Source organism: Pelophylax lessonae (genome assembly GCF_965119305.1).
Source record: "Pelophylax lessonae genome assembly, chromosome: 11".
Lineage (NCBI taxonomy): Eukaryota > Metazoa > Chordata > Amphibia > Anura > Ranidae > Pelophylax > Pelophylax lessonae.
The window spans coordinates 57841163-57857227 of record NC_138778.1 but is presented as its reverse complement, the minus strand read 5'-3'; the positions used below and the strand labels follow the sequence as shown (position 1 = coordinate 57857227).

The 16065-nt window shown below is 47.6% G+C and overlaps 1 protein-coding gene across 2 annotated transcripts in view; it reads right to left on the bottom strand.

Annotated features, from left to right (window-relative positions):
- The window catches only part of PCIF1 (phosphorylated CTD interacting factor 1), a 102424-nt gene that overhangs the window by 73862 nt on the left and 12497 nt on the right, over positions 1 to 16065 (bottom strand). The window contains exons 2-3 of one of the 2 annotated variants that reach the window (XM_082271695.1): positions 15501 to 15629; positions 3520 to 3644 (exon numbers count right to left, since the gene is read on the bottom strand). In XM_082271695.1, the coding sequence (XP_082127821.1) occupies positions 3520 to 3644; positions 15501 to 15609 (234 nt within the window). In that variant the 5' untranslated portion in view covers positions 15610 to 15629. The remainder of the gene's footprint in view (positions 1 to 3519; positions 3645 to 15500; positions 15630 to 16065) is intronic. The other variant, XM_082271696.1, reaches the window with a different exon arrangement.

The following is a 16065-nucleotide window of genomic DNA, read 5'->3' as shown; positions in this document are numbered from 1 at the left end:
TACCCAATCATGAAGACTGTATGAATGGGTGGCGACTGTCAGAGGACGTAAGAGAAATATTATTTAATTTATTATGATGCCTTCAGGGAATGGAAACTATAGGAAATCTCCCTAAATGAACACAGCGATAAAAACCAAACCATAAAACCATTTTATTGGAATGAAACATGTGGAAATATACTAGCAAATTTAAGCGAAACAGGCACATCAATGATCCAAGATTACAATCTAGATGTATAGGTGTTTTTAGGCCAGAACCCTCTTTATAATTTCTGCTCTGATGAAGAGGGTTCTGCTCTGGAAACGCGTAAGCCTCGCTACAGTGCAGTGTATAGGTGAGGCCCTTCACCTATATAATATCTCACAAAACTGAGTATACCCCTCACATTTTTGTAAAAATGTTATTATATCTTATCATGTGACAACACTGAAGAAATGACACTTTGCTACAATGTAAAGTAGTGAGTGTACAGCTTGTATAACAGTGTAAATTTGCTGTCCCCTCAAAATAACTCAACACACAGCCATTAATGTCTAAACCGCTGGCAACAAAAGTGAGTACATCCATAAGTGAAAATGTCCAAATTGGGCCCAGTTAGCCGTTTTCCCTCCCCGGTGTCATGTGACTCGTTAGTGTTACAAGGTCTCAGGTGTGAATGGCGAGATGTGTTAAATTTGGTGTTATCGCTCTCACTCTCTTATACTGGTCACTGGAAGTTTAACATGGCACCTCATGGCAAAGAACTCTCTGAGGATCTTAAAAAAACAATTGTTGCTCTACATAAAGATGGCCTAGGCTATAAGAAGATTGCCAAGGCCCTGAAACTGAGCTGCTGCATGGTGGCCAGGATCATACAGCGGTTTAACCGCACAGGTTCCACTCAGAAACAGGCCTCGCCATGGTTGACCAAAGAAGTTGAGTGCACGTGCTCAGCGTCATATCCAGAGGTTGTCTTTGGGTAATAGACGTATAAGTGCTGCCAACATTGCTGCAGAGATTGAAGAGGTGGGGGGTCAGCCTATCAGTGCTCAGACCATACGCCACATACTACATCAAATTGGTCTTCATGGCTGTCATCCCAGAAGGAAGCCTCTTCTAAAGATGATGCACAAGAAAGCCTGCAAACAGTTTGCTGAAGACAAAATGAGACCAAGATAAATATAGTTGGTTCAGATGGTGTCAAGCGTGTGTGGCGGCAACCAGATGAGAAGTTTCAAGTCGCATGACAAGTCGCACCATATTGTCCGCATTGGAAGCAGTCCATCGGAGTCGCACCAATCTTGAAAGTAGTTCCTGTACTACACTTTGTAAGTTCAGGTGCGAATTGCACAGACATCTGTGCATGAAGTCGCACAGATGTCTTCCAAGTGGCACCTGAAGTAGCACCGAAATGCTACATTGAAATTGTACTATTTCCCTTGAAGTACCACGATCTCAATGTCGTGATCGGTGTGACTGGTGTAAATTTAAAGATTTCTCTCTTTTTTTCATTTGTGCCATTGACTTTAATGTGCGTTTAGGATTAGTGGGCTGGTTACTTCTTTAGCGCTGATATTTATCTTTCATGTGTTTGCCTGTAGCAACTCTTTAGGGCACCCACAGAAAATAGATGACAACTGAGTCAACCCCCCATTTTGGCTGGATCTGATAGCAATCTAAATTTTATAACTATTTTATATAAACCAATGCATACATTTTTACAACAAAACCTATATAACAAAGATATACAATAGAAGGGAGCTCAGCCTGACAAGCTTACTATCTAAGGAAGTATCTATATGGCCAAAAGATAGTGGACCCCTGACCACCATATCTACCCTATGGCTAAAACTATGTGGATACCCATCCGAATTATTTCAGGCATGGCAAGGCAAGACAAGCATGTATGTCATGAACATAAAGATACATAATCAGAATGGTACAATAGTTAGGCTTTCATAGTAAATAACACAGATAGAACACTAATAGATACAAGCTCTGAAGGAATAGATCCAAAGTCTTCCATTTAATATAAAAAAATAGCTTGTCCTCCAATAAAATATTTGGCAAATAAATTGAGTCTTAATTTATGTACAAATTTTAAATATATATATATATATATATATATATATATATATATATATATATATATATATATATATATATATATATATATATAAAAATACCTGGAAAGATATAGGATGGGGGAAGGGTGCTAAGTATGGTGACAGATGGAAAAGCAATAAGGAATGGGACATATGGTGCAGAGGGGAGGATATTAAGTGCAGAATGGAAGGGTGGGAGAAAGGGTGAAAAGGAAGAGCAAACCATTTGTATTTTTACCTATCTGTAAAGGGGCCTTTCTACCCATTAACACCAAATATAAGGGGAATGTTTCCTACCAACCACCAATGTAAGGGCCATTCTTCCCACTAACCACCAATACCACATATTTTCCACTGATGTCCAGTGTTAGGAGCATTCTTCTCGCTGATCAACAATGTAAGAAGCATTCTTCCCACTGACCAGCAATGTAAGGATGATTCTTTTCACTGACAACCTTTGTATGGAGGCCCTTCTCCCAATGACCATCAATGTAAAGGGATCCTTTTCCCAATGAGCACCAATTTAAAGCCAATGTGCCATGAGCTGTGGACACGGTAATTATTAGCAGGGGTTTCCTGGAAAGATATTTTTAAGAGTACTTCTATGTTAAAAAGGTTTAGAAAGGCTGTTTGTTCTCTTCCAACCTTTTGGTAACAGTTTGGAAATGGCCAATTTCTGTTTTTCGTCATGACTGAACCCCTTTACACAAATCCAGGTCCATGTCCATAAAGAGATGGTGTGATGAGTTTGTTATGGAGGAACTCGAGTGGCTTATGCAGAGCCCTGATCTCAACCCTAGTGAACACATTTCTTCATTTGCTTTACCATCAGGTTTTGCTGTGATGTTCTCCCAGCTCAGCTAATCAATGTGGTACATTCATGATAAAAAGTTTTTTTTCTCCATTTCTCTAAAGAAAAGGAACAACCAGCATTGGGTACTGTATATGATCTCTAAGAGCAACAACAAAGCATTGATTTTTGCTCTGAACTCCTATAAGGCCTATTTAAAAAAAAAAGCAAAGTTGAGATTGGCTGCATTACTTTTAAATCAAAGGCTATGCATGCAAAAAATATGCAAAATAGCTACCATGCTGCTTAATGATAGACTGAAATCGATGGATAAATACAGGTGCACAAAAGTAACCAGGTATCAAGATAGGGTCCTTGACTCATTCCGCACACAAAGCCCTTAGTTGTGAGATCCACTACTTTTAAATATCAGGCTATGCTTGATCCCCCTTAAAAAAAATCGAGCTTTCTAAAAACCAAAATGAAGATTTATTCAGAAAAACCTATTCAATTATAACAGTGCTGGCTCATACAAGAACAGTGATGATAAATGCAAGGAAAATAAATATCTAATTTTCAATGAAAGAAAGTAAAACAATTGAAGATCTTTAACATCTTGTTATGATGTTGGTAGTGGTACTCACAATGACATCGTGCTGCCCAAGGACAGGCATCTCCCAGAGAGACTGATTGGTAAAACGATTGAAATAATAAGGACGACTCTCCCTCTTACTCCAGCACTTCTCCCATCCAGCCTGTATAAGTTCATCTGGGAAAACAAAATATTGAGCACCACATATTAGCCCAAAGTTTTGATATGAGAACAAGGGGCATTTTTTATGAAGAATACATGCAGGCAAAGGACACATCCATACAACACCCTTACTTTAAAAAAAACCTTGAAGAATTACTACACAAAAAAATAATTGGCTAAAACTAAACTGATCCTAAGTGCATAGTCACATTAATCCAGCTTGAACCAATGTAGGTATGCATATTTTTTTACCCAAGAGGTAGGGCTGCACGATTAATCGTTAAAAAATTGTCATCTTGATCCCCCCCCCTCACGATCTTAAAACGGCATTTCCTCAATTCTTACAGAGCCATTCTCTGCTCAATCGCAGCTGTAAAAAAAAAAAAAAAAAGTTTTAAAAAGTTTTAAAAAAAGAGCCTCCCGCAAATGTTTATCAACATTGTTAAGGCTGCAAGAGAAATATAAACACAATGCTTTTCAATGAATCATTTTCTTATTTTAGGCTGCATTCACAATTGAGTCCCGGTTCACACTTGTGCGATGCGGGAAGGCTGCGAATTCGCAGCCTGTTCCCGCATCGCAAACGCACCCCTGGCAGTTCACACTGCCATATGCGATACGCAGGGGGTGTCAATGAAATCTTAACGACACCCCCAGTTTGATCGCATATCGCAGTGCGATCTGACAGTTCGCACAGGATCGAATCACACAAGTGTGAACCACTGTGCGATCCGATCCTGATGCGGCTGGAAAAAAGGGTCATGTGCGTGTTTGGTGCGGATACAGTGTGAATTCAGCCATACAAAGTGTATGGCTGAACTCGCATCCGCACCTCCGATCGCATGTAATGAAGGAGCAGTGTGCTCTGAATTACATGCGATCGGCGCACTCACAGAAGTGTGAACCGGCCCTGAGCGTAGCATTTTCGTGCGTTTTTTACCGCCATTTTTACCGCGATTTTCAGCCGTTTTTGGAGGCAGGCATTGACATCTATCAAAAACGCTGGTAATCAGCCCAAAAAGAAGCTCATGTACTTTTTTCAGCTACAGGCGTTATGCTTCAGGCGTTAAAATGCTCAGATGTGAACAGGGGCCATTTAAATGAATGGGGTTTTACTTGTTGGGCGTTTTGGAACGTTTTTTCTAAACGTTTTTGGAGCTGAAAAACGCTCAAAAACGCCCAGGTGTGAATGGAGTCTTAGATCAAGGAATGAACTTCCGTCTGTAAGGGTCCTTTCACATGGGTGGTCCGTATGTCAGTTTTTCCTCCCATTTTTTTGCGGATGAAATACGGACATTATGCATGTAAATGGGGTTGTGGATGTCAGGGGATGACCATCCCTTGACATCCGATTTGCGTCCTTTCCTATCAGTTCCATTTTTTGGAACGGAAGAGAACCCTATTTTTCTTCTGTTTAAAAAAATGGAACGGACGCAAAAACGGATGTCAGGGGTGTCATCCGCTGACATCCGCAATCCCATTGACATACATTATGTCAGTTTATCATCTGCAAACGGATGGGATGATAAACGGACATACGGACCGGATGACACAAGTGTCATCCGTGTCCGTAGAAAAAAAAAAAAAAAAGTGCAGGAGCGGATCAAAAAACGATCCGCTCAGTGTGAAAGGAACCTAAGTGAGGGCAGATTAACCTCCTAAAGACTAAGGGTCCTTTCACACGAATGATCCGATCAGATCCTCCTGTCAGTTTTTTAGGGGGACCTGATCGGTTCCTCCATGCATCCCTATGGGGCAGCGGCTATCCGATTCCGATCCTGTCCGTGAAATCCAGACGGGTGGAAAACCTATTTTCCGTCCTTCCAGCGGATCAGATGGGATCGGATGAGAACGGACAGGCGGTCCGTTCTCATATGATTCCCCCATAGAGAACAGCGGGGATCTGACAGCTCCCTCTCCGCACACAGAGCGGAGACGGAGCTGTCATCCGCCTGCTCAGTGGGGATCGACGAAAAAATAAATTGTGATTCTCATTTTATCCAGAATAGTGCAGCTCTACTAAGAGGGCACTTGGTAAATTGACAATCATTGTAGTAGTTGATGCTACTAAAGTGATAACTGTGATCTTTCGGGTTTTGTGCCGAGTGGTCGCCTATAGCATACTACTGACCTCAGGATATTGCTCGCTTGGCACCACTGCCATTTATAGTACGCCTTTAATTATGAATACAAAGTGTTGTCTGATTGGACGAGGTGGGACAAAACGGCTGAAATCAAGGTCCCCACCTCATCCAATCAGTGAATGCTTTGTATTCACAAACTACTAAAGTGAGTGTCACAGGTGTGTCAACTACTAGAGTGATTTTAGGCTTCCCAGTGGTCCCTCAGGTAAGAGATATGCATACTTACAGTACAATGGTACAAGCTGGACCAATGTAATTATGCAATTATCATCATATCTGGAGTTCAACTTTTTACTCAAAGGGGCTCTTTTTTTTCCCCATTACAGCTTCTCCATTATAATGACTTTTAAAATAACAAACATGATAATTTAGAGGGAGGATGAAAGGTTTGGTGCATTAAAAACCTTTTTTTAGGTTAATGTAAAACTATTTTCTTTAAAAAGAAAAAACCTTATAGCATCTCTGCAAAAGAAGAGGTCTTCTAATACTAACATTCAACAGCCCTGTCTCCTATGTTCTCCCAGTTGAACCACTACACCCTCTGTCACAATCTTCAGCATTCGCCACTTCCGGGAGTGTTGTATGCCTGTGCACCCCCCTACCAACATGCACACAGTATGCGGTCATTTTATCCCATGACCCACATCCCTACTATGTCCTGTATTGACATACGAGGTACCACAATGTACAATGGGGAACAAAGGCATCCGGCAATCCTGGTAGTGTTGAATGCTGAGAAAGCCCGTAGTAGTAGTTAAACAAAGTTAAGATAGAAGATACAGGCCACCAGAGAGGTAAGTATAATATCTCTTCTTTCACATGGAAGTGCTTTTAAAGATTTTGGCGACAACAGTGTCACTTTAAATAGTACATTTTTATTCAGGTCTATATATTGGACCAGAAAGAGGGAACTAAAGAAGAAAAGGTAGACAGAAGGATTTGGTTCCACAAGTGGCAATCCCTACATAAAGGCTCCTTCAAAGTAAGAGCTGTGAAAATGTGGAATAGACTCCCTCTAGAGCTGGTTCTGGCCAGTTTAGTAGATTCTTTTAAGAAAGGCCTAAATTCTTTCAAAGATACACATAATATACCCGGATACTAATATTTATAGGAAAAGTTGATCCAGGGAATATCCCATAGTCTCTTGGGAGATCAGGAGGGAATTTTTTCCCCTGCAGGAGCAAATTTGGTCATGCTTTATTGGGGTTTTTCTTTGCCTTCCTCTGGATCAACTGTGGATATTATTATATATATCTATATATATAGATATATATATATAAAATGGGATTTTTGACTTACCGTAAAACCCATTTCTCTGATCTTCATTGAAGGACACAGCTCCTGAATCTTGACCAGTGGGTTATACTGCCCCTACAGGAGTAGGACACTGGGCAGAAAAAAAGGCTCGACTACGCCTATGGGCAGTCCCAGGAGGTATACTCCCCCTCTCTGCTATAGGTACTCTGTTTCGTCACAAGCATTATCAGAAGTATTACAACTCCATAGAGGGGAGAGTGCTGTGTCCGTCAATGAGCATCAGAGAAATGGATTTTACGGTAAGTCAAAAATCCCATTTTCCCATTCGTTCATTGACGGACCAGCTCCTGAGAATCTTGACCAGTGAGAAGTCCCAAAACACTGTCAAAACATGAGGGGTGGGAACAGCAAAAATTTGCAAAGGCTAAACCGTAGCCAACCAGGTAAGAGGAGCTCAACCAAAAACAACTAGAGCCCACCTGAAAATAACTTCCCCAAAGAGGGAACAGACCCTCTAAACAGCAGCCTGCAAAACCTTGCGGCCAAAAGAGGCAAACTTTGTGAAAGTGTGCACCGAGAATCAGGTAGCCGCCTTGTACACCTGCATCACTGACGCCTTATGACGGAAGGCCCAAGAAGCATTAAGCACCCATGTAGAGAGTTCCCTCACAGGGAGAGAAGGAACCTGACCCTTAATCGAATAGGCCTGAGTCACCATCTGTCTGATTCATCTAGAAATGGTAGCAGATGAAGCGGGCAGTCCTTTTAAAGGCCCATCCGTGAGTACAAATACTGAGTCTGATTTCCTAAAAGACTCCGTAGCTGCCAGGTACACCCGAATTGCCTGAACCACATCCAGGGCATGCAACGCAATTTCCTTAGGATGTTTCGGCCTGGGATGCAAGGAAGGCAACACAATGTCCTCATTTAAATGGAAATCAGAGAACTTTTGGAAGGAATGATGGACAGGGGTGAAGAACCACCTTATCTTTGCGGATCATCAAGTAAGAGGTGCGGCAAGTCAATGCCACCAATTCCGACACCCTGCACACAGAGGTGAAAGCAACCAAATAAGCAACCTCCTGGGACAACGAAAGCAGGGGAATCTCCTGAATACTCCCAAAGGGAGGATTCTGGATGACTAAAAGCACCAAGTTAAGATTCCCAAGGTGGTAGGGGAGACCGCACTGGTGTAGCCAAATGTCGAACCCCCTGAATAAAAGGTACGCACCAGGGAGTGCGTGGCCAGGGGTCTTCCTGAAAGAAGACTGCCAAGGCCGAAACCTGGCCCTTGATAGTACTCAAAGCCAATTTCTGTTCAACCTCCATTTGAAGAAAGGTCAAGATCCCAGCCACCAAAAAATAGCTAGGGTGAACACCAAGTGAATCACACCACAAAATGTATGCTTTCCACGTACAATGGTAGATCTTCCTAGAGGTAGACTTCCTAGCATTTAACAGTGTTGGAATCACCAACCCAGACAAACCTCTATCCTTCAGCACCTGGATTTTAACAGCCAAGCCGTCAAAGCCAGTGACTGTAAAAGCAGGAACATCAAACATGTAACACAGGCGCATAAGTCACACAATAGGCCAAAGTCCATATGGATTAAATACAGTCACTGAGTTGGATGGAAGGGGAAAAAAAGTCCACCAATTTAGGGCAGCCTTCAAGAAACCAAAGCCAGGGGATCCACGGGGCTACAAACAAAGAGAAAACAGAGGCTGTGAACAGCTGTGAAGAAGGAGCGCGGCTGCCCCTCCCTCGGCAGTACGCACGCTCGGAAACGCGTCACACTTTCATGACGTCATCTCTATCCGACGGTAAACCAAGCCTCGCTTCCACTGACAGACTACGAGCTTCTTTCCTGTCTCCAGCTCCGCCGTTACTGCCGGCCACGGTGAGGAGGGCTCGGTCTCAGTAGGACGGCTGCACAGACCAGATGATCACGTCTACCACCCATCTCATCTCGGAAACATCGGAATGGGTTTTTTCTCATGAGCACTTTGTTACAGATGTGAGTGCATATTTTTATTAATAAATGTGTTATAAAGTCTACACTTAAAGGCGCCTCTGTTTTCTCTTTGACTGTAAAAGCCGGATGGAGGATCGGCCCTTGGGGCAACAGATCCATTCTGAGAGGCAGTCTCCAAGGGACGTCAGCAACAAGCCGCACCAGGTCGACGTACCAAGACTGGGGAGGCCAGTCCAGGGCCACTAGACTGACCAGAATTCTCTTCTGCCTCGATCCTGCGTAAGAGTCTCAGCAGAAAGGAGGGAGGGCGTAAATCAGACAATACTGGCCCCAGAAGGCCACCAGCGGTTTGTGGTGTCCACTAGCAGATCCCGCGACCGTGCCACAAACCTTTGCACCTTCCTGTTGAGCCGAGATGACAACCATCCACCTCTGGGGTGCCCCATCGGATACACAGCTGATGAAACATCTGGATGAAGGGACAACTCCCCTTGGTCCAACACCTGCTGACTGAGATAATCCGCCTGCCAATTTTCCACCCCTGGAATTTGTACGGCGGAGAGGGCCGGAACTAAGTGTTCTGCCCACCAGAGAATGGCAGCTACCTCCAGAGCTGCCAACATGATTAACATAAGCCACAGTCGTGGCGTTGTCAGATTTGATTTGCAACGGACACCCCTGAAGGTGATCTGTCCAGAGATTCAGGCACAGTCTGATCGCTTAAAATTGCAGGACACTGATCGGGAGTCTGGACTCTTCCAGTGTCCAAACTCCCTGAGCGGAGCTCCCGCCAAGGACACCTCCCCACCCGGACAGACTGGCATCTGTGGTAACCACTGTCCAATACTGGGGGAGAAAGGATTTTCCCTGACGAAGAGCTGGAGATCGAAGCCACCAAACCAGAGACCTTTTTGTATCCCAGCTCCGCCGGATTTGATTGTCCAGAGACTTCGTACACTTGTCCCATTTGTCCAAGGTCTCCCTTTGCAAGGATCTCGTATGAAACTGTGCAAATTTGACTGCCTCAAAGGTAAAAACCATCAGGCACAGAACCCGCATGCAAGTCTGGAGAGACGACCGCCTGCTGGACAGCAGAAGATGAAGCCCAGCATGCAATTTCCGGAGTTCGTCCAGAGGAAGGAAGCTGGATAGTCCAGCTTTGTGGTTGGAACCAGAGCAGACTTCTGATAATTCAGGAGCCAGCTGAACTCCCTCAGAGTCCGTATAGTGATTTCCATGTTGTCCACTAGAGCAGTAGAGGACTCTGCTCGTAGGAGAAAGTCGGCCAGGTAGCCCAGCACTGCGATCCCTCGCTGACTTAACAACGCCAGCCCCCGGGCCAACACTTTGTGAAGACCCGAGTAGCGGAGGCGAGACCAAAGGCAGGGGCGTACCGTGGGGTTGGCGAGAACGGCGCCCGCCAGGGGCGCAGGCTGAGGGGGGGGGGGGCGCAAAAAAATTGGCAGTGTAGTAGTGAATTACCGCTCCTCCGTGCAGCCTGCGCCCAGTGCCGGCGCTCCCACTATGCGAACCAGGCAGTCGGAGCAGCCAGGGCTCTGCAGCTGTGATCAGAGACACCGAAGAGGAGGGGGAGATTTGCAGTAACTCAATCGGCCTCCTCCGTCAGTTGGATCTGAGCGGTGTCAGTGTGCCTTGTCAGCTCTGTGCCCATCTCCATTCATGGGGGATGTGCAGCCATTGGATGAGCAGGGTGGGCGGCATTGTGGACCAGACAGCTGGGATGGTAGAGCTCTGCAGACCGCCCCCCGCGGCTAGTTAGTAGATTCCAGAGATCAGATGACCTATCAAAGGGGTGGAGCTGGAGGAGGTTTTCCCTGCATGAGCTGTGACTGCCGCTGCCTGACACATGGAGGGAGCTGGGAAAAAGTACCAGTGATGACATCTAAGGTAAGAACCCCCCCCCTCCTACCCACCTGGCTCTGTTCTCCCCCCACCTGGCTGCACTCCCTCCCTCCTGTGCACCTGGCTCTGTCCTCCCCCTCTCTGGTCCACCTGGCTGCACCTCCGTCCCCCCTCCTGTGCACCTGGCTCTGTCCTCCCCCCTCTCTGGTCCACCTGGCTGCACCTCCCTCCCCCCTCCTGTGCACCTGGCTCTGTCCTCCCCCCTCTCTGGTCCACCTGGCTGCACCTCCCTCCCTCCTGTCCACCTGGCTCTGTCCTCCCCCTCTCTGGTCCACCTGGCTGCACCCCCCTCCTGTCAACCTGGCTGCACCTCCCCTCTCCCCCTAGCTGTACCCCCCTCCTACCCACCTGGATCTGTTCTCCCCCACCTGGCTGCACTCCCTCCCTCCTGTCCACCTGGCTGCACCTCCCTCCCTCCTGTCCACCTGGCTCTGTCCTCCCCCCTGTCTGGTCCACCTGGCTGCACCTCCCTCCCTCCTGTCCACCTGGCTCTGTCCTCCCCCCCTCTCTGGTCCACCTGGCTGCACCTCCCTCCCTCCTGTCCACCTGGCTCTGTCCTCCCCCCCTCTCTGGTCCACCTGGCTGCACCTCCCTCCTGTCCACCTGGCTGCAACCCCCTCCTGTCCACCTGGCTGCACCCCCTCCACCTTGGGTGTACCTCCCCTCCACCTGGCTGTACCCCCCTCTCCTACACACCTGGCTTTGTTCTCCCCCCGACCTAGCTGCAACCCCCCCTCCTCCTGTCCACCTGGCTCTGTCCTCCCCCCTGTCTTGTCCATCTGGCTTCATATTCCCCAATTTTGTCTGCACCCCTTCTCTTCTTTCCACCTGGCTCTGCCCCCCCCTCCCATCTGGCTGCACCCCCCTCCCATCTGGCTGCACCGCCCTCTCCTGTCCACCTGGCTACATCCCCCCCCTTGTGCCTGGCTGTACCCCCCCTCTCCTGTCCACCTGGCTCTGTCCTCCCCCTACTTAGCTCCACCCCCCTCTCCTGTCCACCTGGCTCTGTCCTCCCCCCACCTGGCTTCACCCCCCTCTCCTGTTCACCTGGCTCCATCTGCCCCCAATTGGCTGCATCCCCCCCTCTTCTTTCCACCTGGCAGCACCTCCCTCTCCTGTCCACCTGACTACATCCACTCGTCCACCTGACTATACCCCCCTCTCCTGTCCTCTCCCTGTAACCCCATCTCTCTCCCTGTCACCCCATCTCTCTCCCGGTCACCCCATCTCTCTCCCGGTCACCCCATCTCTCTCCCGGTCACCCCATCTCTCTCCCGGTCACCCCATCTCTCTCTCTCCCTCTGTCACCTCCTCTCTCTGTAAACCCCCCGTCTCTCTCTCTGTCAAACTCTCTCTCCCTGGGGGGGGGGGGCGCCGATACAGTTCCTCGCCAAGGGCGCTGGAGACCCTAGGTACGCCTCTGACCAAAGGCTAACGCCACATACTGATAATTCCTTACCCACAGCAAAGCGGAGGAAGTGCTGGTGACAGACACATATTGAAATGTGTAAGTAAGCATCCTTGATGTCGAAAGAGGCAAGGAAATCCCCCTGATGCAAGGATGTCACCACCTTGCGAATAGATTCCATTCTGAACTTCTGTACCTGCACAAAGCAGTTCAGGGCTTTGAGAACCAGAATTGGACGCACCTTTCCCTCTTTCTTCGGGAAACTGAACAGGTTAGAGTAAAACCCCTGAAAACATTCCGATGTTGGAACCAGGACAATCACGTCCTGAAGTAACAGGTCTTGCACCACCCCAAAGAGAGCTTCCGGGGACAGAGGCACATTGGAAGGAAAAAACCTTTACAGATGGTAAGAACGAAACTCAATCTTGTAGCCGGACCATATCAATTTGTGGATGCACTTGTCTTGCACGAAGGAGGCCCATGGGCCCGGAAACCAGCGAAGATGTCCCCCCACTCCAGGCATGGGTGAGGGTGCACCTTCATGCAGAAGGAGCCATGTCCGCGGTCTGGATAATCCCGCTCTGGGCTTTCCAAACCAAGGTTGCTTGGATCCACCCAAAGAGGCCTTGAAAGGCTTTGAACCCTTTGAGACTCTTCCCACATCCAAAGAGGCATCACAGATAAACCAGCAAACAAAGGGAAACAGCGCTATCCGGATATTGGTATTATCAAGATGATGATTAACAGGCCAATGGATGCAAGGAACTGCTTTTTGGAGAAATTAGCAATGATAAAATACAATGGAAGTCAATAAAAGCCAATAAATGCTGTTAATGTACCAGCCCGGTATGATCCGATGATGATCGCTAAAAGAATGCTGGGTCCACTGGGTGAAATATTGCTAAAACCCCTGTAGATGGAGATGTTGTTCGAAAGGGCCGTATGCACAGCCACAGTGAACATATTGCGGGCCACAGCCTCCGCTTTCCTGTCAGCCACATCCTTAAATGCCGGCGATTCTTCTACCGGAATCATGGTTGCCTTATTCAAGCTGGAAACCGGGGGATCCACCACCGGTGGAACAGTCTACTTTTAAGGAGGGACTCTTCAAAGGGGTACCTTATTGCAAATCGCTTAGAGACCACAAAGGGACGTTTTGGACATTCCCACTCTTTTGCGACAAATCTGTCTAAATAGGAGGGGAAGGGAAACCTTTGCCGCTCAAGACAGCTTGTGAGTGCCAAAAGGAACCGGTGCCTCCGCCGCAGCTTCAGCTGCGTCCTCCATTTTTAAAGTCTCACGCACAGACACAATCAGTGCGTCCAGCAGCGCCTTTTCGTGCGCGGCTACAGGAGGAATCATCCTCACTCTATCTGAGAAATCAGGCGGCGTGCCCCATCTGCGGCGGCCGAAAGAGATCCAGGATCTGAGGAGACAGATGAGGTAGGGGAAGACGGAGGGGTGCTTTTTACTAGCCCACCGCCAAAAAGCTACCTCCCCCTGTAAACAAAAGACTCCAGGACCGCCGTCAGAGCATCAATGGATGGTTGGGACTTGGAGGGCCCCGCAGGCTCTGAGAGGGGGGTCAGGTGGGGAAATGTGTTCCAAAGACTCCATGAGAAATAAGGGGACCCCAGAAAACGTGCAAAAAGGCACTGCTAGGGGACACCCCTATCGTGCTAATAACCCCACCCGGAACCCAGCAACAGAGCACACCCCCGATCCTGCAGCAGAGAGGGAGGACCTCACCAGACTTGCCACCCCACCAGACAGTCACTGGCAGTACCAGGACAAAAGCACTCTACGTGCAGCATCCAGGAAGAAAAGAGACCCAGGAGTCAGCACCAGGGGATAAGGAGGGGCTCCCACGGCCAAAGTCGGTGCCCAGAAGGCTCCTCTGTAATGGCCACCATTGATTTCAATGCCAGACCAATGCAAAATGGTCACCGGACTACACAAACATGGCTGCCGCCCTGTACAGTATATAGGCTACAACAAAATGGCGGCTCCACGAGGCCCCAAGGGACCCAGGAGGGATCCCTGGGGCCCAGGCAATGCACAAAAAGGAAAGCAGGGAACCGGGCAGGAGCCCCCACCAGGTACAGTCCCCTCCCCGCAGCCGATTGCCCGGCCGCCGGCAGCGTGCACCCCCCCCGCCAATGCTAGTACATCGTCCTGCCCTAGCCCAAGAAGCAGCCCAGACCGCCACACTACCCTATGCTAAGAGGGGAGGGGGGAGTGGATGGGGACTGGATGACCCACAGGAACCACTAAGGCACAGGGTGGGAGGCCTAAAGAAACTTGCTGCGCCCACACTGACTGCTCATTCATAATAAGAATCTGTCCTTTGACAAAGATCCAGACTGAACTGATGGACGTAGTGCCTCCTATGCCATCTCCATCGCATGTGCAGTTTCCCCCCATAGGATGAAGAGGACACAAGGTAAAGTCACCGTGCTCCGGTCCAGCCTTGCAGTGCTCAGGGGATGGGCTGCTCCTCGTGCTGACACAAGGGTTATTTTGGTTTTGTTTTCAGTGGCTGCTGATGTGCGGGACCAAACTCCTCACACCGGGACTCTGCACTGTCTGCCATCTCTATCACGGGCTTGCACGGAAGGAGAACCGTGGTGAGTCACTGTCTGTAGTTGGCTGTGTACTGGGGGATGGTGCAAGGAATATGGCATCCCCAGCATCCCTTTACACATGCAGGCTCTGGGCTGTCCCTGCTCTAGCAGGTGTTCTATGGCTTGATAGATTGTATAGGATACACAGCCCCTGTTCCTTCCTGTGTCTCAATAGTCTACTAGATGAGATGTATAATAAGATGTACTATTAGGCCCCTTTCACATGGGCAGACTCCGGCTTAAATCCGCCTGCTCAGCGGGGAATCTATCCGTTGATCCCTATTGAGCAGGTGGATGCCGGACAGAGCTTGCTCTCCTCTATGGGCGATCGGATGTAAAGGGACCATCTGTCCGTGTACATCCAACTGTCACTCAATCCAATCCACTAGATGAATGGATGGATCCCCTTTAGCAGATTGGATTGGATGCAGGCAAGTGTAAGTCCATATACATCTGTATGGTTTTGGGGGGCATCAAAATGAACCTTCGCCTATGTAGGCAAAAATTCTTGCACCAGCCCTGAATAGGAATGTAATTACCTGGCAGGTCAGAGACAGGACGAGGAGGTCGAGGTGAGCTGGAGGTACTTGGCGACAAGCTGATCAAGGCGGCATCCTCTTGTGGACTTCCATGGTTATCACGAGCCATGTTGTCAAGATAAGGGTAAACTGGAAATACAAAAGGGTACATTACTATGAAACAGATATGACTAGATCTGTAATATAAAGGCTTAAATGCAAAAAGAACATGTGAACATGAGACAAATGCGACCATAATGTAATGTGAAGACGCAGTTCTATTTCTATGAGCAACTCTTAAAGCAGAACTTTACCCATAACAAATATTGTTCTTAAACAAAATAGCATACATTCCACATTAATAATGATGCTATCAAAATTAGTGTATGCTGTAAAATGCAGCCATTTTGTTGAAGCCCAATGCAATGACTTCCTTATTGGAAACTCTAACCCTCTCTTTGGTTATAATAACTATATGTCACTTTCTTCAATCAAAATATGTACATTTCCACTCTTGACTGTTATGTCTTGACTCAGTTAGAGAGGAAGACTATCAGAAGATTTACAGTGCTGTTGATCACAGGCT